At 41.4% G+C, this 24357-nt stretch overlaps 3 protein-coding genes across 3 annotated transcripts in view; all 3 read left to right on the top strand.

Annotated features, from left to right (window-relative positions):
• The first annotated feature begins 471 nt into the window (after positions 1 to 471).
• On the top strand, positions 472 to 5131 carry tctn2 (tectonic family member 2). The gene is made up of 18 exons (XM_031856458.1): positions 472 to 624; positions 845 to 958; positions 1110 to 1180; positions 1355 to 1556; positions 1663 to 1763; positions 1876 to 2075; positions 2181 to 2301; positions 2385 to 2538; positions 2637 to 2714; positions 2799 to 2921; positions 3029 to 3103; positions 3220 to 3318; positions 3444 to 3561; positions 3644 to 3747; positions 3949 to 4096; positions 4236 to 4379; positions 4498 to 4586; positions 4763 to 5131. Exons 1-18 carry the CDS (start codon positions 522 to 524, stop codon positions 4870 to 4872), a joined length of 2154 nt encoding a protein of 717 aa, XP_031712318.1. The 5' UTR covers positions 472 to 521; the 3' UTR covers positions 4873 to 5131.
• Positions 5132 to 5751: 620 nt separating this feature from the next.
• Positions 5752 to 17488, top strand: atp6v0a2b (ATPase H+ transporting V0 subunit a2b). Its single transcript, XM_031856435.1, has 20 exons — positions 5752 to 6330; positions 7888 to 7966; positions 8333 to 8430; positions 8699 to 8836; positions 8993 to 9090; positions 9511 to 9637; positions 10894 to 10976; positions 11097 to 11190; positions 11788 to 12000; positions 12411 to 12561; positions 12825 to 12964; positions 13052 to 13209; positions 13347 to 13437; positions 14411 to 14529; positions 14604 to 14814; positions 15106 to 15225; positions 15324 to 15443; positions 15558 to 15675; positions 15901 to 16072; positions 16182 to 17488. Exons 1-20 carry the CDS (start codon positions 6214 to 6216, stop codon positions 16282 to 16284), a joined length of 2550 nt encoding a protein of 849 aa, XP_031712295.1. The 5' UTR covers positions 5752 to 6213; the 3' UTR covers positions 16285 to 17488.
• Positions 17489 to 17584: 96 nt separating this feature from the next.
• dnah10 (dynein axonemal heavy chain 10) overlaps positions 17585 to 24357 on the top strand; it is a 30855-nt gene continuing 24082 nt past the window's right edge. The window contains exons 1-14 of the mRNA XM_031856388.1: positions 17585 to 18544; positions 18675 to 18774; positions 19337 to 19452; positions 19594 to 19810; positions 20081 to 20238; positions 20373 to 20603; positions 20806 to 20996; positions 21179 to 21377; positions 21491 to 21685; positions 22866 to 23036; positions 23324 to 23500; positions 23592 to 23750; positions 23865 to 24031; positions 24118 to 24269. Of these exons, the coding sequence (XP_031712248.1) occupies positions 18212 to 18544; positions 18675 to 18774; positions 19337 to 19452; positions 19594 to 19810; positions 20081 to 20238; positions 20373 to 20603; positions 20806 to 20996; positions 21179 to 21377; positions 21491 to 21685; positions 22866 to 23036; positions 23324 to 23500; positions 23592 to 23750; positions 23865 to 24031; positions 24118 to 24269 (2566 nt within the window). The 5' untranslated portion in view covers positions 17585 to 18211. The remainder of the gene's footprint in view (positions 18545 to 18674; positions 18775 to 19336; positions 19453 to 19593; positions 19811 to 20080; positions 20239 to 20372; positions 20604 to 20805; positions 20997 to 21178; positions 21378 to 21490; positions 21686 to 22865; positions 23037 to 23323; positions 23501 to 23591; positions 23751 to 23864; positions 24032 to 24117; positions 24270 to 24357) is intronic.

Genomic DNA, 24357 nt, shown 5'->3' with positions numbered 1-24357 from the left:
GGTAGTTTTGATATTTATTTTTTGGCATAGGGTATTACATGTTCTTTCAGTAGTTAAATCAGATCATACAAACATTAAGATCATCCCATTCTGTTGTGGGACACAGTCTCGCAGCCATTGTGCGGCCTTTGCTTTACAGGCGCTGGCTCTGTTATGACTGGACTCCCCCCACCTTTTTTATAATAATTGTATTTGTTGATAGGAGCACTGACATGCACAATTGTAAAAATCTAATTGAAAATAACATCTTGAATTGACAACATGACGACTTGGTGAGTCGTCATGTTGTAAGCTGTTTTCTTGTGCACAGTATTTAAAGGATTCTAACTATTGTGTGGCTGTAGTTGCATCTACTACTCCACACCAGATGGGGTCGCTGAAGAGCATTTAAATATGCATTTGTTTCTCCTGTTTCCCCAGAAGAAGAACTTTTCTAGGCGGTGATTGGTTTAAAATCTGGGTTGCCAAGACATCGCTAACAGTTTACAAATATGTCGCCTTTATAATCTGACTTTAACCAAATGGCTAACGTGCTTGATATGGTCCTTTCCCGTGTATTCATTTCACGCCAAGTTACCTGTGTTATACTCTTCATCGCCTTGACTCACACGCAAAACACTGTCGGTAAGACCTTACTATACATAACGCTCTAAGCACAATTCATTCAGATTTACATTAAAATAGCTAATGTTGACGTAACCTAACCACACCTAGCTAACGCGAGTAGTAGCCAAAAGCTAGAAGACAATCGTGCTAACGTCCGTTGAGTTGTGTTACGCATTAAATCATTTTATGAAGCTAACATGTGAAGCAGTAAACAGAAATGTTGACGGTTTTTAAACAGTTTTCCAACCATCACATCTTACTGCAACTGGACCAATTGTCACTGCCCTTCTGCTGGGACACACGTCGGACATTTCTCTGAATGTGAGATCAGTATATCCATCTAATACAACAGGTAACGTTAATACAACAGGTAACGTTAAACGTTTAACGTTTCAGGGGCTGACAAAAACGAGAAGGAAGGCAAAGGTGTGGCTGCACTGTGATTGTGTAATGTTTGTTTGGCCAGATTTAGGTGGTTGGTTATGGTTTGTTTTCTTTTACAGGACACATTGGTTCTCCATCATGTAGAAGTGATTTAACTGAGTGGGTGCTCACAACGGAGCAGGTGGGAAAGGTGAGAAAAAGCTGTCCTTACACTGAACTTTTACATTATATTCACGGAAATTTAAATAATGCTTTAGTAAGGTACAGTTAGACAGGGTTTAATCTAATACAAACCGCCAAACACTATAGAGCTGATAGTGTGTCCATCCACTTTTCTTCATGTTTGTTTCATTTGGTGCCCCAGACCGCAGTTCGGGTTCAGCTGAGACTGGAAAAAAATCTGCGATTGTGTGGTGACAATGAGACGGACACAGACTGCTGTCCAAAGCCCCTGTGTGTCCTGGAGACCCTTCAGGTGTCTGCCTGTGTGGGCAGCACACCTCAGGCCTCACTGCTGATCCAGGCCAAGATACACGCCCTGTTGGTTCCTGCGAATGCTGGATCTGGTGATTCAAATGAAACTTAACTCATTAATAATGGGCTTTCATACAGGATGTAAGCACTCGGAGAGTTCCACTTTTGTAATAGATATAAATCTCCTATCCATTTCAGATAATAAAACAGTCATTCCAAACCAAGTGTACCAACCCCTGGGCTCTTGTCCCTGTGACCTCACATTCAGAGCTTGCGATGTACGCTGCTGCTGTGACAAGGTATTTACATCGTTGCCATACTTTATTTTCACAAGAGAACAGTGCGTTTTTGACACATGTATTTCCTTCTGTATTAATCAACAATGACCGATTTGTCTTCCACTCTTAACAGGAATGCTCCATTGAAGAGTTGAAGCTGTTTGTTTCCCACTGTCTCCCCGGGCCCTTTGGTGGACAGGCCTCTCCTGCTCCAGGTTATCAGTGCTCTGTGCAGTCCTCTGAAAACTCCCCAGATTGGTTTCCATTTTTATGTGTCAATTCTCCACCTGAAAACAACCCTTACCTTGGGCTCTTTTACCAGGGGAACAAAATGTGAGAAATGATTGAATATATGTTATATTTTTGTATTGTTTTGTTAATTTATGTATTTTTGTGTCATGTTTTCATCATTGATCTTTTGTCCTTTAACTTGTATAGCACATCTAAACCTGGCCCATCCTTCCAAAGCCCTGTGTTGTCAGCTCCACTGCCAGTTACTGCTTATATTCAAGGAAGTCCCATTTTCTCATTCAATGAAAAGTACTTCACTATTCCACAGGTTAGTTGTGTGTATGTTGTTTTTTTAATAATTCTTTTTTTAGAGCAGTAATCACTAATGCCTTTTATATTTCTGTTCCACAGAAGGTGCTCGGGCAGTGTGTAAACAGTGCTCCTGTAGCATTTCTGAAAAATTTCAAAGTCAAGTGTGTAACTGTGCTACGCTCCTGTCCAACTGGATTTCCCTTCCAGACACGACCAACAGATCTGAGTATTACAGTGAAGAATGGGCAAGGGGGTTTGTATTACCTGCTAAACACACTGTATGTTGATACGTTCTGCAGCTCTTTGAATGCATGTGCCTTCAATCTCTTTTCTTTTTTGCATGTATTCCAGGTGATGTTGTAGTGGATGTAATTGATGAAGTGGCCATTGACATGAGTCAGTTTATTTCAAGCACAGATGCCACATCAGGTACGGAGAACAACATATCATTACTAAAACACCTTAAACTGACGGTTAACCTAAATATTGAAACTTGTTTGTATTTCTCTGAAGATGAGGGGCTGGTATGTGAGAGCGTGACCTTAGCACTGGATTACAAATTCTACTGGAAAGGAAATGGCATCACAAGTATCACAGTGACTCACATCGTTGGGGCGATCACTTTAAATACAAGTGGTAAGTGCCCATAACGCTTGCCCATGATTTGGCTGATAACCAATCATAGTTAATAGATATGTTTGATATTGTTTAGGCTAATTTCTGCTTTTTTGTCTCCCGAACAGTGGCGTTAACTACAAGGTATTCTGCCGTGTTTCTAAATGGAAAACTAATGGGTGAACCCAACTCGGGAAATCCAGGTGAGAGCAAGATAAAATACGTAGTCCTGAGAAATGTTGCTGAAGTGAATTGTTTTGAAGAAAATAGTTCACAGGGCCTGTTACAGTGGGTAACACGCAAACACTTTAAATGACAGGTTATCAGGTGGGAAGGCCTGTTATTGCTGGAACTCTGGACACGTTGGACAATAATACAGGCTCAGTACAGAGGACGTCAATTAATGTTTGGAAACCAGGTAAAACCCATTAAGACATGTTGTGGACTATTGGCTCACTGCATTTAGTGTAATGATGAATTATGTATATTTCAACCAAAACAAGTTGACTAAAAGACGACATCATTTTCTGATGTGGGTAACAGTGAGTGATGGACTTTGCTCCACTGCTGAGATGAAACCAGTTCTGTTTGGGGAGAATTCAACATCTGGATGTCTGCTCCCTGTCAGCCGACAGAATCTGACTCAGTGTGATCTCCTGAGGTCAGTAGCTCAGCATGAGCTCATGTTTTCATCCATTAGGTATTTGTGTTGAACTCAAATATAATGTATTTTCCCCTTTCAGAGAGGCTGTTGCTTCTCTCCAGGCTGCTTTGATTACAGCCACGTATGTGGCAAAGAGTGGAAATCCAGATCCTCTAACAATGACAGACTGGGTGAACATTAGCTGTAAGTAGAAGCCAAGAAACAATTTGTGCAAAGATTTATTTTTGTACAGTTCATATATATATATAGATGGATGGATAGATAGATAGATATCTGAATATCTAGATAGATAGATAGATAGATAGATATCTTTTTGCTGTGGCGTATTTCTGATACTTCTTATTTACGTTCTAACGACATGTTACACAAACCTATGAATTCCAGATGTGACACTGAACTCAAGCACCACTATGGAAGACACCACAAGTTCGTGCCATGGGATTCCATCTCACCAGCATATCCATGTTTGGAGTCTTATCACCGGCATGGTAGAAGGCATACCTCAAAGGAATATCCATGTTTTGCAAATCAGGTGTGTATACTCATCGAAATGCACAGTGTAAATTGCATTTTCACTGCAGCCGTTAATCATTCTAGGTCACCATGTGTCCTCATTTCCATTAGTATTATAAGTCGATGTAAAACATGGATCTTATTTTGGCCATGTGTAGCTACAGCCTGTCCCACTGGGCACTGGATTGTGGAGGAGGGGATGTCTCTCCGTGTATGGACCCATTAGAGACTAAGTTGTTCCCCATCACCTCCTCAGTCACCTTTACTGACGTTCCCATCAACACAGGACCACCAGAAACCAGGCAAGATGGACCTTTCTGAAGAGAGTTGTTAACTTGAGCCCAAAACAACTACCGTATCTATGAGCTGCCTGACTGATTCTAACCTAGAGCGTGATGTTTTTTTTCTTCTTTACTCCAGGTTCCAGGTCAACTTTACAGAGTATGACTGTAACAGGAATGATGTGTGTTGGCCTGAGCTCGCCTTTCCCATCACAAAGTATTACACAGGTGGGCCTTTATCTAGTCCTAGGTAAACTGTCTAGTGTTTATTTGTGTCTTGTAGTTCATCATTCACTAAATTGGAACTACAGCTCTGAAACATTTCTGGGAGAATCACTGCTTACGTATGAAAATAGATCCTGACGGTACCATTACTGACTTATTTCACCTTTTATCCTCCCCAGGTGAGCCATATTCTCAGTCACTGGCGAAGGGCCTCATCTTAGTTTTCTTCTTTATCACCGCCTCGATTCTTGGGACTCCGTGGAGACAGATCCGACAGGCATGGACCTAGTGTCGCACTCTAAAACCCTGGGAGAGTGAGAGGCTAACCAAGAGGATGTATTTAAATGTCACTGAAATGTAAATACACCTTTTTACATCAGATACTTTATATAATAATATGGTTTTGAGATGGTTATATGTTTGTAGACTGAAAATTGTTGAATTGGTGCACAATTTTGTAATAAAAATATTTTTTTTATGACTTGTTTTTAGGCTCAATCCCTCATACTTTCGATCACAACATCAACATTCGTTTTGATAGGTTTGAATAACCCAATATTTAATCCAACTCAATGGTGCTATTAGATTAACGTGTATCTCATCTGTCTTATTTCCTTGTTCTCCCTCATTTCCACTTTTTTTTTTGTTTTCTCAAACTTGGTCTTTAAATGTTTTTTTACCGGTCCCCCGTCATAGGTTGATCTAGCCGTGATAATATAAGGGTTTAGTCCTGCAGAGTACCAGAAAAATATTTACAGAATAATAAGATATTGTGTCATTAATGACAACTAACATCATCCTTGAGAAGATTATTCACGAAAAAATTCCACATACTTGTGCAGTGTTTTACACACCTTTTTAAATTAGTCTCAGGACTATGGTAAACAGTTACTGGACCATGAATACTTTTGTTTTTTGTAATATAGCCTGTTCAGACTGCTAGGCTTATTTAGGTCTGACTGTCTATTTATGTAAACTATCAATCAAGCATGTGTTTATCTTCGCCTTCAGACTGCGTTGTCTATTTATGTAAACTATCAATCAAGCATGTGTTTATCTTCGCCTTCAGACTGCGTTGAGGGCTCTCATACGCAGAGAGGAAACGTGTAGTGCGCAGACTCCAGGGGGCGGCGGTGATTGGTCAAAGCTACATCCACTGCTGAGGAACTGTGGAAGTTGATTGTATTCAACAGTTAACGTTAGACAAGTGACGTGGAGTACCATGGATATGATAAGAGAAGTAAATACTTCATAAACCAGCAGATGAGTCGCGACTACATGATTGAATATGTTACGTTAGCGGTCTCAATACCGGTTGAGTCACTATTTCAGATTCAACTTTCTCGAAACAAGTTTTTTTTTCCAAGAGTTAAAGACACAGCTGCTAAGTTAGCCCTTTAGCTAGCAGGAACAGCCTCAGCCGCGTCGGTAACGTTAGCTATCTGAAGTCAGCGTTATGCAAGTCAATCATTGTATCATCACCGGAGCTACAGCGTTAAAAGCACGAACCAGGACTTTGACTAATCGCCCTTAATGTGCTACAATTTAGAGAAGCCGCATTAGTTAGCTTGCTAAGATTAGCCCCGTCGGCTCACCGTCAGCAGGTAGGTGAACTATCCGAGCTGTCAACATGAGCTCTCTGCTCCGCGGTGAGGAGATGTGTCTGGCTCAACTGTTCCTACAGTCCGGGTCAGCGTACGACTGCATCAGTGAACTGGGAGAGCTGGGGCTCGTGGAGTTCAGAGACGTAAGTCCCGAAAAAGACAAACTGTGATCTCCTTAAACAAAGTAATGTCTCACTTTGAAACTTACTGCTGAGTTTGCAAACATCGAAAGCACTCGACAAAGTGCACCTAAGTCTAAAGAATTATACTTCATATGAAAGCAGATGTGGCTATTTTCTTCTTGTAACTTAGAGAAGGAAGTCATAGCTATCCTATTTACACCTGGCTGCAACGATTACTAGATTAGTTGTCAACCATTACATTTATCGTTATCTATGTTGATAATCAATTAATCAGTTTCCTGATTACTGCCACACCTGTTCTCAATCAAGAAATCACTTAAATAGGACCTGCCTGACAAAGTGAGGTAGACCAAAATATCCTCAAAAGCTAGACATCATGCTGCGATCCAAAGAAATTCAGGAACAAATGAGAAACAAAGTAATTGAGATCTATCAGTCTGGAAAAGTTTACAAAGCCATTTCTAAAGCTTTGGGACTCCAGCGAACCACAGTGAGAGCCATTATCCACAAATGGCGAAAACATGGAACAGTGGTGAACCTTCCCAGGAGTGGCCGGCCGACCAAAATTACCCCAAGAGCGCAGCGACGACTCATCCAAGAGGTCACAAAAGACCCCAGAACAACATCCAGAGAACTGCAGGCCTCACTTGCCTCAATTAAGGTCAGTGTTCATGACTCCACCATAAGAAAGAGACTGGGCAAAAATGGCCTGCATGGCAGAGTTCCAAGACGAAAACCACTGCTGAGCAAAAAGAACATAAATGCTCGTCTCAGTTTTGCCAGAAAACATCTTGATGATCCCCAAGACTTTTGGGAAAATACTCTGTGGACTGACGAGACAAAAGTTGAACTTTTTGGAAGGTGTATGTCCCATTACATCTGGCGTAACAGTAACACGGCATTTCAGAAAAGGAACATCATACCAACAGTAAAATATGGTGGTGGTAGTGTGATGGTCTGGGGCTGTTTTGCTGCTTCAGGACCTGGAAGACTTGCTGTGGTAAATGGAACCATGAATTCTGCTGTCTACCAAAAAATCCTGAAGGAGAATGTCCGGCCATCTGTTCGTGACCTCAAGCTGAAGCGCACTTGGGTTCTGCAGCAGGACAATGATCCAAAACACACCAGCAAGTCCACCTCTGAATGGCTTAAGAAAAACAAAATGAAGACTTTGGAGTGGCCTAGTCAAAGTCCCGACCTGAATCCGATTGAGGTGCTGTGGCATGACCTTAAAAAGGCGGTTCATGCTCGAAACCCCTCCAATGTGGCTGAATTACAACAATTCTGCAAAGATGAGTGGGCCAAAATTCCTCTACAGCGCTGTAAAAGACTCATTGCCAGTTATCGCAAACGCTTGATTGCAGTTGTTGCTGCTAAGGGTGGCCCAACCAGTTATTAGGTTTAGGGGGCAATCAAAAAAATAAGAAATCAGGAAGGGGGCAAACACTTTTTCACACAACTGTATGTGTTTGGTTCACACAGCATCAATGACACGTGGGCATGAGGATTGGTAATCATGCATCGTTTGACTTGAAATGTTTCTCGAAACTGTTTCAGCTCAATCCCAGTGTTAACGCCTTCCAGCGGAAACATGTCAACGAGATTAAAAAATGTGAAGAGATGGAGAGGATCCTGGGTAAGGATATCTTGATCTTTGATATGCAGTTTGCCAGTAAAGGTGTCTATTCATTGAGGTGTAGTTGTAGTCATGGTTAAGACAAAGCTGTGATAGGACTGAAGAAGCGAAGCAGACGGGCAAGTAGCCTCAGTAGAAACTTTCATTGAGCCAGCGACCCTACAGTCATGAGAAATGTCAGCTGGTTTTAGATGAATGCCATGCCTTAACTTAACTAACTAACTAAATTATTAGATTAGGAGAAGAGACTAGCCCACTGTCCCACTTTGCTTTAGATCCAGTGTTTGTATTAAAGGCTGGCCTTGGTATTTGGAGGCTCTGAATAGATGTTTGTGTCTTAGAAAGTTTGCTCTTCATTTTTAACAGGATACCTTCTGAGGGAAGTCAAGAAAGCAGACATCTCACTGCCAGAAGGAGATGTGAACCCAATGGCTCCTTTACCCAAGCATGTCATGGCTATAATGGTTAGTTGCTTTCTCATGGAGCATCATTTATATATTTATATATGTTGATTGCAGTTTTCCTGGAGAGCTTTTGAATGCGGGTTGAGTTAATGCCACTGCAACTAAAATAATGTAGTGGAGTACTTTCTCTCTGCAGAACACTGGATCTTACTTTGTTCTGCTCTAGTCTGTGTAAAATCTGTAGATTTAATCTGAAATTTATTTTATGATGATTACTATTATGGCTGTAATGCCAGTTATCACTGGGTGTCTTTGTGTGTGTTCACAGGAGCAGCTGCAGAGGCTAGAATTAGAGTTAGGAGAAGTCACCAGGAACAAAGAGAAGCTGCAGAGGAATCTGCTGGAGCTGACCGAGTACACACACATGCTGCGCATCAGCCGCAACTTTGTACAGAAATCATCAGAGGTTAGTATGTCATTCTGTAGCTGGATTCTTTACACACACCTTTCCATCTTGCTTGTAAAAGAGCGAACACATTTTTTCATGATATGGCAATTATAATCTGGTCCTTGATTTGTTTTTGTTTTTTTTACCCGCCTGGCATCTTGTCTTTACTTTTAGCGAGAGCCCCTACGAGTTCAGTACGAGGAGTTTCCCTTCCTGGAAAAAGACACAATGATGGACTACAGCAGCATGCAGAGGCTCGGAGCCAGACTTGGGTGAGGGTCAAACTGATGCTGGTCATATCAGCATTACGTTTACGTTTGTGTTTGGTCTCCCTCATTCCCAGCTCATTAGTTTACCCAGATAACCATTGGAACTCTGGAGTTTAACTCTGTGTGAATATGTTTGTGTAAGCAAGACTTCATAATGAAATGGTGTGAGGGAACAATAATATTTTAACATATTTCATAGAAAAGTTTTTCTTTTGTGATGGCATGAAAGAAGACTTTAGGAGTTTAGAAATATATTATCAAAAGCAACACAAAACATTTTTTAAGTCATTTTTAATTATATTATTTTCTTGAGACTATTGTGATGTCATTATTGTGATATTTTGTATTAAACGTTACATTTAAAGTTCATATGTAGGCACATATGTGAGGCTGTTTGTGAATGCCCTTCTCCTCCTCTTGCAGTTTCATTTCTGGGCTCATCAAGAGGACAAAGATCGGGGCCTTTGAGCGGATGCTGTGGCGAGTGTGTAAAGGCTACACCATCCTCAGCTACGCTGAGGTGGACGAGTATTTGGAAGATCCTGATACGGTAGGTTTTTCAACGCTAACTTTGTCCACCATTTGTGCTAAAGTCTATTTACAATTGTACAAGGTTAATTTATTGTCATTGCACAATGAAATGCAGTTTGTAGTCCCGTTTTACTACATAATAAAAAGACAAAAAAAACAAGTTTTATTGTTATACGATGGGGGTGGAGGATGAACAAAGGAGTCTCGCAGCCTGAGGAAAGAAGACACTTCTGTATCTCTTGCCAGATGGCAGCGGGGTGAACAGGCTGTGGCTGGGGTGGGTTTTGTCTTTTAACATCTTTTGGGCTCTTCACCAATATCCCTGATGCTCGGTAGATGGGTAACAATGATGTTGTGGGTGGTTTTATTCACCTGCTGTAGAGCCCTCCTGTCCTGGGCCATGTACATCCCATGGCAGTTTATAGTGTTTCCAGTCAGGATGCTTTCTATTGCTCCTCCGTTGAAGTAAACATGAAGCTGGCACGGGAAGTTTCCTTCAGAACTACAGCCACAGTAGCATGTGGCTAGTATTGCTACTAGCTGTGACAGTGACGCTGGTATTTTCTTCAGAATATATTAGAATATCATCAAGGAAGGCAGAAGACACCACTGCATGAAGTACTTATTATGTCTGTATCTCACTTCCTAAGTTGGGTTCTCGATTTACAATCGTAAACTTATTTTAATTAATACACTTTTTTGCCTCATCTAGGAAATGCTTGTAATGACCGATTGCATCTTAACTTCTGTATCTGTACTAGGGATGCACCAATCCAACATTTTCACTCCGATACCCAAACCTGAAGCCAAAGCTTTGGGTATCGGCCGATACGTTCTGACACTGAAAGGGCGTTTTTCAGACCGGCAAATCTGGAGAAAACTGAAAATAAAATGAAGATTTAAAGTCTCTATAGGGTGCCTTGAAACCTGCCAGCGAACCCACGGTGTGAACAGTCTGCTTGTAAAATCATACTTAATATTTAGAAAACAGCAGAGGGACTCGCACATTAACATGCCTTGATTAACATCAGTTATTTTCACACCGGTAACAATATCAGTACTATAAAATATTATGGCAGAAACATACACACTTTGAGTTGCAATGGGGCTGTACCTAAATCAAGAATGAACTCTTCAGTTCATTTTTCTGAAATACCCAGAAAAATGTAACCATCACTTGAAAACGTGCCCAAATTGACGCTTCCTTTTTTATTATCGATGAGCATCTGGGTCTTATCAGTGATTTACACACTTCCTCTCATTCTCTGTGTGCAGAGGGAGCTGACCAAGACTGTGGTGTTCTTAATCTCCTACTGGGGAGACCAGGTCGGTCAGAAAGTGAAGAAGATCTGTGACTGGTAATTATTCCACAATACTTTGTCTCGTGGTTTAATGGCAGACAGTGGCTTATACCTGTTGTTCATGTGTTTTTTAGTTATAGTTGTAATGAATGAATAACGTACTTTCTCCCTCCATAGCTACCACTGTCACGTGTATCCTTATCCCAGTAGCAATGAGGAGAGGAATGATGTTGTGGAAGGACTAAGAACTCGCATTCAGGACCTGCACACAGTATGTCTATTGTCTAGTATCTAATTATCTAGATGTTCAATCACTCTTCCTGTTTTTCTCTCTTTGTCATTCACTAAGGCTTACATTACATGTGTTTGCCATCATCTTTGTTAAAGTATAAGCTAGATCATTTCAAATATGAGCTCTCCAGCTGTTTTTTTTTTTTCCTGGTGGTGGAGTTTATGTTTCAAAACAAGCTTTGAGAAAATTTAGTTTTCACTGAATTACAGTTAAGCTATCAAGGATTCCTTTTACTGGGTCTGTAGAGTGAATCAGTTGGTGTCTCAAAGCCCTGTAGCACATGATCAACATGAGACCTCAGCTGAAAGTTGAGCTTTTTTTTTTTTTTTTTTTTCTCTCCCCTCTTTCATGCGTTTTATTTTCAGCCCCTCCCTGATCCCGACTGTTTCTCTGCTCTTTGTCTCTTCAAAGTCACACACGAAGCACTTTGTGTTTATTTCTCTCTGTTCAATACACAATCATATACATTTATAAAAAAATGTCAAGGTTTGTAAACTTTTTCTTTTTTTGAACGTTTGAATATCTGTTGTGCGTTGTACCTCACTCAGAGCCCTGTTTATCTCTAACCTTCTGTAGGTACTTCACAGGACAGAGGACTACCTGAAACAGGTCTTGATTAAGGCCTCAGAATCCATCTACACCTGGGTCCTCCAGGTCAAGAAGATGAAGGCCATCTACTATATTCTCAATCTGTGTAGTTTTGATGTTACCAACAAGTGTCTGATCGCTGAGGTTTGGTGTCCTGTCGATGACATCCCCACGCTGCGGAGAGCCCTAGAAGAAGGATCGGTGAGGAAACCCTTCTTTACTTCACGACAGACTTTCTTTTTCTGTTTCAGTAGCCGGGGTAGTTGCTTCATGAACTGGAGTATTGTTATCATAAATGCAAGTGCTGAATTAAACATTGCTTTAATGTTTCCCTCTTGAGTTTGACCAAAGGGAAGGGTGCTGAATGGCCACTGGTCATTCTGCTGCAGGCTGCATAGGACAGACTATATTTGGGATAAAAAGATGTACCAATGTGAATAACTGTTCCTTCAGAGGATTATTTATCACAGAGCCACACCTGGCTCTCCACTGATTTACGTTATGCCAAAACTGTTGAACCACAAAGGGTCATTAAATCCTTTTCTTCTTGTTTAGTTATTTATTCATATCTGAAAACATGCTGACATTTTGATTTGCCGTTGATATTTCAGAGAAAAAGCGGAGCGACTGTTCCCTCCTTTGTCAATCGCATCCCCACCAATGACACTCCCCCCACTCTGATAAAGACCAACAAACTAACCTCTGGCTTCCAGAACATTGTGGACGCTTATGGAGTGGGCAATTACAGAGAGGTTAACCCTGGTGAGTGGGAGCCTTTGGATTCTGTGAATTAATTTTTTGAAAGGATGTAACATGAATGTGTTGCATAACAGCCTTTTGAAGAAAAGATCCTTTTATTGTAACTGTGTAATACTCCCTCTTGTGTGTTTGGGTCGAGTTCACGCTACACTGATTGATATCCTGTTGTCTTTATGTCCGTAACATTTTATTTTGTTACAGTTTATAAAATATGTTTGAAGCTCACTCATCTAGATTTGTTTTCTTCTTCTCCTTCTCATTTGCAGCTCCTTTCACAATCATCACTTTCCCGTTCCTGTTCGCTGTGATGTTTGGGGATCTGGGTCATGGCGTCATCATGGCTCTGTTTGCTCTCTGGATGGTGCTGTACGAGAACAACCGCAAACTTAAAAACACCAGGAACGAGGTGAGCAAAGTTTTTACCTGATACTCATTCGTGTGTCATGCAGTGTGTGTGTGTGTGTTAAGTGAGTGATTTGACGTCTATTTGCAGATCTGGAACACGTTCTTTGAGGGGCGTTATATCATCCTGTTGATGGGCCTGTTCTCCATCTACACCGGCCTTATATACAATGACTGTTTCTCAAAGTCCCTGAACATCTTTGGTTCCGGATGGAATGTGTCGGCCATGTTCAGAGCCGAGGTGTGGAAGTGAGTACTTCACGACGAAGGAATGTTGTGAACAACCTAATATATGTGTTTGAAGATGTAGAGATAAGATGACTGTTGTGAATTTGTTCCACGACGACCTACTTTTAACACACTGGTGTTCTTCTGTGCTCTGTAAGGAATGGTGATATCGGTGGGAACCGTTTTCTCACTCTGGATCCAAATGTCACGGGAGTTTTCAACGGACCGTATCCTCTGGGCATTGACCCGGTGAGTAGACTAGTCATCATGAAAGACATGATTTGTCATATAATACCTGATAGATGTTATCATTGCCTCTAATCCTTGTGGTGGTTTCAAAAAGCTCTCACCATACTCCCAATCACAGTAAACGTTTCACCAGGACATGCGCACTTAAAGTAGATTTTGCCGGTGTACGAGTTAAACCGGTTTCATGTTATGTAAACTCTGATCCGGCATTTGTCATCATGACACGTTTAGCCTACATCAGCAAAATGTGCCGGTGGTGTCATGGCGCTAAATCCAATTAGTATTGCATAGTAATAAGCAATATGACAACGTGATTAACATAATGTAGTGTTTGTTTGTATATAGACTAACGGAGCCACTAGTGTCCGACAGGCCGTGCACAACGTGCTGCAAAGTCGAGGCCGGAAAGGGAAGGAGATCAGATTTCAGTCGAGGTGGGAGGGGGAAGAGGTGCACGTTTGTTTACTAGGAAGTTCGTGTGTTGATTTGGGTGATGAAACGAGACATGGCAGAGTAAGTCCCAAAGAAAACTAAATCTGCGCATGATGTGTCAGTTGTCCTGCTGATTGTGGTTGAAGGGAATATATGTATGTGTGTTTGGTTGTTTGTAAGCGAAAAAGTATAAATGAATGATTTGAAAACAAACTCTTGAACCAAGAGTTGAGACCATCGTACCGTAATGTTCTAATACTAATATATTAGTATATTAACAACAAGGACTATCAAAATCAGCAGACGCATGACAAAACAACAGGATTGTATTTTTATTTTATCTGGTGATTTAAATCCAACAAACCTCAGATCTGTTTTAGCTAAATTCCACCAGCATGTGCTCAGAGAACAAACTGTTGCTCAGTGGTGGCAAAACCAAGGAGCTGACAGTTGTTCTTGTTGTACTTTTTGTATTTTTGATCATTTTTTATAAAAAAACAAGAACAAATTCTGGATTTGATGTCATCTTTCCCTTGCACAGATTTGGAACTTGGCAACCAACCGCCTTACATTTCTCAACTCCTATAAGATGAAGATGTCAGTGATATTGGGCGTCATACACATGAGCTTCGGGGTCATCCTCAGCACTTATAATCACTTGTAAGTATTGACTTGTATATGATCTAGTGTTGGATGTTACAGTTTCTAATCGCCTGCTTTATTTTTGTAAACAGGCACTTTAGGAAGAAGCACAACCTGTACTTGGTGTTTCTCCCCGAGCTTCTGTTCCTGCTGTGTCTGTTTGGCTATCTGGTGTTTATGATCATCTACAAGTGGCTGGTCTTCACTGCGAAGGACTCCAGACATGCTCCAAGCATCCTCATCCACTTCATCAACATGTTCCTCATGCAGGGTGATGCATTGCAGCCCCTCTATCCGGGGCAGGTGAGACGCTAATAGAAAGGGTGTGACTCAGTAGGTAGAGTGGCTCATCCTTTTATCATAGGTTGGTGGTTTGATCCCTGGCTTCTCCTGCATGTAGAAATCTCCTCGAGTCGCTTCACAGCAGACCACTGCTTCTAAAAATGCTTAGGACGGGTTAAATGCAGGGGTCAAGATTCATGTATGTGACAATTGAAATAAACGTATGTCTCTGTTCGTACTACACAGATTAGCTTTAATACACTTCAGATGTCACTGAGACAGATCATAACAATGTTGTCTTGATTCTTCCAGACTGGCCTGCAGGTATTTCTGGTGGTCATTGCGGTTCTCTCCGTGCCCGTGTTGCTCCTGGGGAAACCCGTCTACCTTCATTGGCTTCGCAATGGAAACCACCGCCCAGGAATGTACAGGGTGAGGCTTTGAAATGGTGAAATATGTTTCCAAATATTTGTTGCCTTGATATCAGACAGAATTGTCGACTCGTTACACGCTGCTTTGTGTGTTCTCAGGGATACGAGCGTGTGCGGCGTAACAGTGAAGAGGAGCTGTACCTGATGAGGGCTCAGGACATGGAGGAGGGCAGCAGTCATAGCGATCTCTCCACGAGTGGAGAGCGCCAGACAGAGGAGGTCAGCACAGCGAAACAACTGCATAGTTACCCGTTAATATTAAACTTCCAGCAACCGTTGTTATGTTTGACTGGTTTTCCGACTATGATTGTGAGTTTTGTTTTGTTGTGACAGTTTGACTTTGCCGATGAGCTGCTGCATCAGGCCATCCACACCATAGAGTATTGTCTGGGTTGCGTCTCCAACACAGCCTCCTACCTGAGGCTCTGGGCTCTGAGTCTGGCACATGCCCGTGAGTATGATGGTTTGCAGTGAAACCTCCTTCAAACCTCTACAAGCACACACTGAACACATAGTGAGTGTACAAAGGTATTGAGAACTCGAGTAGCTTTAGACAGAGGTTTTGTGATGTTAAAAGCATGGACACAGTTCCCACTGCAGCCTGCTCATGTTTCCTTTGTGAATGTGTATTCCTATGCCTGAAGACACCCCCCCGTGCATTTCTGTGCTTTCACAGAGCTATCAGAGGTGCTGTGGGCCATGGTGATGCGAGTAGCACTACGAATGGACACCCGTCTCGGAGTTTTATTCCTGGTGCCTGTGTTTGGCCTGTTTGCCGTTCTTACTGTTACCATCCTCTTGGTGATGGAGGGTCTGTCTGCATTCCTTCATGCTCTCCGGCTGCACTGGTAAGATAACGACAACAACCTCAAAAGTACTTTTGTCCCCGATGGGGCCAATGTTCTCAGCATGATCCGAGTGTTTTATATTCATAGCAGCTGCTTGTTTCTTCCTCAGGGTGGAGTTTCAGAATAAATTCTACAGTGGGACTGGAGTGAAGTTTTGCCCCTTTTCCTTCTCTCTCTTGCCCTCCAGCTTTGAGCAGCATGGCTTACTGTGAAGGGACTATCTGACGATAGTGGTAGGTGGTAAACCGAGCAAAAAGGCCTGTGCTGATAAAGACACATTCTAGAGAAGTCATGAGGAGATTATGATTCTTCTTGTCATCTTTTTATAATGTGTTATGTTAAGAAATTCTATAGTTGGCTTCACAGACTTGGACTGGACTGAAAGGCACTGCCCTCCCAACAGTTTAAAACATGCAGACACTAGAGTGTACTGTTGAGAAATGTTTTCTTATTGCTCATGTATGTAACCTTGATCAGTTTGCACTCATTTACATTTTCACTGCAGGTTGAAATGTGAGGTTCCAAATCAAAGTGTACCCCATATCCCTAAAACCTTCAATTTTCTAATGAAGCATTATTGGTAACAGTTGTTGATGTTGATTGTTTGGAAAACCACATCTGCCAAACTTCAAATAATTAAGTAAAAGAAACATTATTTTAGTATAAGGTAAGTTAGGAGTAATAACATCCACATTTTTAAGAAAAAAAATATATTATTGTATTTCCTGATCTGGTTTTCATATAGTGGGCCACCTGCTCTTGCTCAACCTTTTGTTGCACGGAGTGCCTTACAGAAGTACAACCAAATGACAACATACTGTCTCTTTTCTGTCTCCCTGTGTGGTAACAAAACAGTGCTGAGGATCTTGACTTGTTAGTATTGAAAAGTGCTCGGGCAGGATTGTGATGTGTATATACTTTTACAGAATTATTTTTTAATTTATTGTATTTTAAAGATGTATCAGAATTAAAAATGAATGTTGATGGGGATATGATTTTTACTTGTATGCATTCACAGTGCTGCCTATGCATCTGTCACTTACTGACCAATGTAACATTCCACTCATTTGTTGACTCACCTCTGCTGGCGGGAGCCTTTACTTTGAAAGATTCTTTATTTATAAGTAACGCCATGCCCAGGCTGTATTAAATCGTATACAATATGTTACACAATGCCAGTCAATGTTTTATTAGGGCGAGTAACAGTTGATCAGTAATTATTTTCCTAAGTAGTTAACTTTAAAATGTTGTATGGGTTGGTTGAAGGGGTATTGTGCTTTCTTCTAATGCAGCCCTAAACTCAGCATTCGTTTTAATATGAAGAATCATCTCTTTTCATTGACACACACTCATGTTCCAATTCTTTTGAGAAAACCATTGTCATGTCAATAATAAATTGGATTTGTTTGAGTTATATATATTTCTTCGTGAAAGCCTTTAACTGCATTCCTTATTGTATGAGTTTAGAAAAGTTTCATGGAACTACACCAAGACGTTTGTCGCTCTTCAAGCAGCTACATTTTGTTTGCAGGCGTTCAGCCCAGGATGGGAAATAGCCTGACCGTTGTTCAAAGCACCTTTGTTTTGATAAGTGGGCTATGTGTTACTCTGCAGAACCTCGTTGATGAAAACTAAAACTATAAATGATGGTTACAATGTTCATCCATTGTCTATGTAAAACCCACTGGCGGGACGCCATTAAGTTTGTAGTCTCGTTTTGCTTTGTTACATAAAAAAAATACACACAACTATCGAAACACAAGTTACTATTTTTATTTATTTATTACTTCGGTAAAATCGAAGCGTGTTAATGTAGTTGGCTCCCCCTAACTGGTAACGTTGTCCATCTAACGGTTAGAGTCTACCGTCAGACTGATCAGGTAACTGCCTTTCAGTCATCACTCTGGGCATAACGTAGCCCTTTTCTCATCCAAAGGTCGCGAGCAGTAGGCGCGGGACCTTTTTGTTGGTTACCGCGGCAACGTCAAACCGATAAACTGCAGCAGAGCAACTTGCCGTTAGTAGTTCAAGCTAACGTTACTGGGAACCGTAAAGTGATGTCGACAACGTTTGAAGTCGCGCGTTAATTACAAAGTAATTTATGATTTTCAGTATCGCAATGTTAACTAACTGAAGAACATGGCCCACAACGACGTACGAGTGCAGTGGATCCAAGAGTGCGTCTCAGCCGGGTTCAACATAGCGGACGGTTCCAACTGTTTCCGCGAACTATTCGACCGGGGAGATGGAGAGGAAGAGGAGAAGATCACCAGCTTTTTGAACTTTGTCTCTGAGGAAGACTCGAGCTCATGTCTTCTGTTTTTCAAAACTATCAGAGAGGAAGAAATTGAAGTTGAAACGTTCACAACCACAGAAAGGAGGAGAGATGGAGACTCTTCCGATCCTGACAAGGAGTCCAGGACTCAAAGTGGACCAGAGAAGACCTCAGGCAGTGAACAGAGTCCCACACATGTGAGATCACATTTTAACTCCAAATCCTCCTGTAAAGCGCTTTCACATTGTGGCTGTGTTTGAAATCATTTATTTGTGTATTGTTGACGGAGAGGGAATTGCATGTAATTTGTGGTTTTGTGTTTTCAAGGTTCAAGTGGTCTATCACATTGAGCTTCATGTGGCAGTAAACGAATACCCAGAGAGATTTCTGAAATCCACCGTGTTCTACTTCATGAGGAACACAAAGGGTGAGACGACAGATCATTACAATAACCCAGTGAGCATTTTCCCGTTGAACAGACGTTGAACAGACGTTGAACAGACGTTGGAATTGGTTGAAAAGTGAACGTTTTTTCGCCGACTATTTGTAGACGTTGACGTCTAGTTAACGTCTAGTTAACGTTCACGCTTAGACCAGATTTAAACGTGATTTGCAATACTACAATTTTCCATCCTGTACATTGTGCTAATAATAATATATCATCATTTTAGAGGCTTACTAAGAAAGCACATCCACATTTATCAGTTGAAAGCCAGTATTGGAAATCAAGTTGATATCTGGTCTAAACGTGACCGTTGAATCAACGTCTATAAATAGTCGGCTAAAAAACTTTCACTTTTCAACGTCTTTTCAACTTCACCGTGTTTTAACGGTCAAAATGCTCTCAGATCAATATAGCAACTAAATACTTAATGTTAGTAACACATCAACAGTTTCCACTTACAGGACAAAAGACCAAGTGACACATCATGTTCAAGCCTTTATTGCAGGTAAAAGAATATCAATATTGTCATTTGTGTTTTAAATAGAGACCGTTCATGAACCAAAGGACATGAAAGAGGCCATTAAGCTGATGCCCAGGCTATTTGACATTGGTAAGGATAATGGACAGTCCCTTTCTGCGCTGCGGAACAAACTTGCCCATGTAAGTAAAATGAAAAACAGTCAGACTAAAACTTAATACAACAACGAGAAAAAAACGACACCATCAACCATGTATATTAAAAACATTAGATTTTCTGAATAAAGAATATGTGATGAATATTTTCTTTCCGTCTCTTGTCAGGTGTATATTCCCTTGATTACTGCCCACCAGATGAAGATAACTGGTGCAGGTTATGAAAGCAGGGCAGTTTCTCCTCGGGGGGAAACCAGTGGAGCGAAAGAAGAGAAGAGTCCAGTGAAGTCAAGCGGGCAACTCACGACTCGTGACGAGTTGCTCAATAGGTTGTACAAGTATTCGGCCATGGTCCAGACAACTATCCAACGCCTTCAGATACAAGGTTTGATTTATTAGATATAGACCAAAGACTGTTGTTCAGGAATTTATCATTGTTTGACATTCAAAAAAACAAGTCAAGATTTTATTGAAATCTGCAGAATAATTAACAACCTGTTGACCTGTTGGAATTCCCCCCCGTGAACATCAGTTCAGTTTTTTGTTGGGGTCGGTAAATAGAGAAAAAACAAGTCTCTAATATACTGCTCATGCTTGTTTTTAATGCTTAGTTCATAACAAACAGTGCAATCTAAAGATCAGCTTCTTGTCGCAGATGAGAATAGACTGGACATCCCTGAGCTCGACCTGGAGCCGGAGGTGGATGTACTGCTATCTAATCCAGAGATGGTAGAGAAGCTGGAGCAGTGTGCGATGAACTGGCAGACTCAGATTACCATTGTTATTGAGTTGCAGCAAAACAAAGAGCCACAGGTTTGTTACCAATAAATGATATCACTGTCAGCTCAAAATGTATTTCTGATATGTAGAAGAAATCAATCAGAATATACTGTACAGAATGATATCCAAAGGCCAAAGTGAAACATTCAGTGTTAATGTTCCTCCAGGGCCCTGGCCCTTTGGCAGAGGTAGCTTTTTGGCGGGAGCGTGCATCCATCATGAATGGTCTGAGTGAGCAACTCAAGCAGCCGGTAGTCTGCAAGATCCTGGAGGTGCTGACCAAAGCAGATGCAGGCATTGTTCAGACCCTGGAAGGAACAGTTGTTGAACTCACGAAATACAGCGCGGAGTCCGATGATAACTTACGCTTCCTCAGCACAATGGAAAGACACTTCATGGTGAGGCTGCATATTTTTACAATTCATAGTTGCTAAATATTATGACACACTGTTAAAAGATTGAACAGTGTGACTGACAAGAGCTGATGGTTACCAAAACACACTTGCCAAGAACATTTTCTAAAAATCTCAATTGTGACTACAGAATTGTTTTGTTATCCTAACCTTCACTTATATTAAAAATGAACATTGTCTGTTGTAGAATCTGGGTACTGTAGCAAATTTGAATGCACTCCTGGAGACCATCCCTGATTTGATGTCCAGCCTGCAAATTGTGTGGATGATTTCTAGCTACTACAACACAAATGAGCGCATGGTCCCTCTAATGAAGCGTATCGCCTGGCAGCTGTGTCAACGTGTGACTCAAGTAATTGATGTCCACACGCTATTCAAGTATGTGTAGATATACATGTGTTTCAATTTTACGTTGGAGGCTTAGGGCTTAGCAGGAGTTTAAGTTTAACTATATTTTAAAATGATCAATATTGCTCAGCTGTAGTCAGTCAGAATCCTTTATTTGAATTGGTTGTTTTGGGGTTTCAGTATAGCTTAACAATGTGCTGTGCCCTGGACAGAGATAAGAGGGAAGTGGCCAAATCCAAGGTGCATGATGCTAAGCAGGTCCTGGACCTGTGGAAGTCATCCTACTTCCAAGTGCGTGCTGAACTTGAAAAATCAGGCAGGATTCACCGCTGGGAATTTGACCGTAAGACACTGTTTGAGAGGACTGATCACATGGCTTCCGTCTGCCAGGACTATTACAACATTTTGCAGGTCTGTATACACACAGACGTCACAAATACTGGCCTCTCACTCTACTCAACATGAGAATGTATTAAAAGCGACTCAGGTTTTTGAAAGAGTTCTTCCTGATTTGTGTTGTGCAGATTTTGGAGGAGTTATATAATAGCCTTGGTCCAGAGCTAAAAAATGTGACCAGTGACCCAAAAGGCATTGATGAAGTTTTGTGCAGAGTGGATAGTCTGGTTTTGCCGATTGAAGACGTCAGTTTTGATCCTTTCAACATCTGTAAGATGAGTAGCTGGAAAATGATCATGCAAGACTTCAACACTACGGTTCAGGTGAGTTTAGGACATCTGAAATACAGAAGTTGTGAAAGTATAAGTTCTTGTCTATCAAAATAAATGAATTAAAGGGAAAATTCGCCACCTTTTATGTGGATGTCCAGTCAGTGCTGCTAGTAAATGTAGTCCACTGAAGAAATAAAAATGAACAATTATGTCCTGTATTGACCCAGAAAGGTTTTTCTCTCTGTTGCGGAGCAGTGCTAGCTGTGCCTATAAGTACCAGGGTGCATTGCACGTGAACGGCGAGTTCACTACGTCTGATAAATAAACCAAATAAACACACGAAATGTCAATGAAGGACAAATTCTTACACCTAAATAGAAGAGTACAACCGTACACCTTCTGAATTGGAGTTTCTCTTCTACACTGAACTAAGACGGGCTTAATTGCCTTGTTTACGCATCCTAAAACTTGCTTCATTCAAATGGACAGAAACAAAATAAAACTCACCAAAACCAATAGTCCTTTTGTCTTCCCACTGTTCCAACAATCAGCAACTCTGTTTTGGTTGAAATAAATCCTTAATTCACTGAGTAGGACGTGATAATCTGCTGGCTCTACACGCTGTATCTCTCTGCTGTGGCAGTTGCCCCACTAAGTGGCTGGCGGCTCTCATTCCTTCTGCAGAAAAATAAAAAAACGACAGACTTTCATGCATAGTAATGCACACATGACTCGCTCTCTCTGGATTGTCCTGGGCGACAGCATCCAGAAGAAACTGCCCATGCTGACATTCATTACAGCAGAGCGATTCCGTTTCTGCTGGCATCAGAGGGCCATTTGAGCAAAGGCACCACCGGCGCTACCGTTCTTGTGGGTTCCCGCCGGCCATATCCACTCTGGTGCAGCTGCAGCCTCAAGCGGCCTCTCTCCATAACATCCACTCATGTTTTGAGATGCCAATTTTGCTGTTGGAAACATGACACTTGCAAAGAGAATAAAAAAGTGTTAGAGCGGCATTGTGCCCCACAGCTACCAAAGCTAGAACATTAGTAACCACTGCAGGTGGTCTTCACACTATATGCTTAACCTATAAGGTTTAAAATTGTAGTTCCCTTTAAGCATGGCTGTATCAATGAGCTTGGCATTTTCAAATACAATTGCATAATTTTCTTCGTGCTGTAACCCTTAATTAATTATCAAGCTGATTCACTTGTCGCATCTGTCTGCTCAGGCTATTGAGGGAGAGGCCATCAACCTTGTTGACCAGTCTTTTAAGACACTGCACTCTTCAGCTGCTGCCCTTGACACGCTCCTGAAATTCAAAAACATCCGCTCCAGAGAGGCCATCAACAACCATTTGATGAGAAAGTTTGAAGACATCCTTGTTCAGTATTGCAAAGAGGTACTGTACTGTGAAATCTAGAAACAGTGCGGGGTGATATTTGACTTTGCAGTTGAATTTAAATTAGAATCAAGTTATGTGGTGATATCAGATCAATATATCTATCGGTGAACAGTGCGTGTACAGCAGTGTAGTGGCTAGCACTGTTGCCTCACAGGTTAGTTTCCAGGGCTGCACAGCTCTTCTATGTGGAGTTTGCATGCACTCCCAATGTACTCAGCCTCATGATTCAACACTTTTGTAAAAATATGTACTTTTGTAGAATGCCCAAGTCTTTTTTGTTGTAGGTGGACAGCGAAAGTGAAATATTTGAGGCAAAGAAGGACAATCCACCACTAAATAGGAACGAGCCTCCTGTTGGAGGAGCCATCAGATGGGCTCAATCTATTTTCCACCGCATCAAACACACCATCCTTCCCTTTCTGAAAGTGCCGGAGATGCTGGAAAGTGAACGGTTCAATGAGGTGAGTTATTTCACTATTGTAAATATAACATTTTTTAGACACCGAAATGTTATTGAAAGCCTTTGTGTGACTTGCGCTGCATTCTTCTCAGGCCAAGGGCAAGTACGTGGAAATGTCAATACGGATCAAGAACTATGAGGAGAAGAAGTACGAGTACTGGCTGGCTGAGACAGAAAGCAACTTGCCATTGCTGATGAAAAAACCCCTGTTGGTCATGATTACCAGTGAAAACCAAATCCCGGCAGAACTGGTATGTATCTCTCAATTTACATACTCATTACTGTTACTCCATATTGTGCAAAATGCAGATACAGTCACAATCTCTCTATTTCCCTTCATTTGTTTTGATTTTTCTCATTTTAAGGATGTCCCTCCAACTGAAAACAGGCTACAGATGGGTGTGCGATACATTGTGAACTTTGCTCCAGAGATCAACAAAATCATTTCGGAGACGAAACACCTGGCGTCACTTGGCTACTCTGTGTCTGACCTGGCTCAAAGTGTTGCTTTACAAGACCACAAATTCATCAGGTGATTATAATTACCAGACACTGAGCACCAAACCAATCACTGATTGATGTAATCTCTGGCCTGACCTGTTTCAACCTTGGCTTTAGATACGTGAAAGATCTGAACAACGTTGTCAACTCCTACCACTCTGTAATGGACAGCCTAAGTGAGACACTCTTCATTATGCTGGCCCAACAGATCAAAGTGGTCAAAAAAGACATGCATTTTGGATGCAAAAGACTCAACTGGAACTCTTTGGGTAAGGTGTATACAGAGGCTGAAATGCCTGTTTAGTCTGATTTATGCACACTTGTGGTCTGATGGAATTAGTATTGTCTGTAAAATTG

The sequence above is a fragment of the Anarrhichthys ocellatus genome, unplaced genomic scaffold (assembly GCF_004355925.1).
Source record: "Anarrhichthys ocellatus isolate YVR2014 unplaced genomic scaffold, GSC_Weel_1.0 scaffold17, whole genome shotgun sequence".
Lineage (NCBI taxonomy): Eukaryota > Metazoa > Chordata > Actinopteri > Perciformes > Anarhichadidae > Anarrhichthys > Anarrhichthys ocellatus.
Note: the sequence above shows the minus strand (reverse complement) of the source record. Positions and strands in the feature narration are given on the sequence as shown.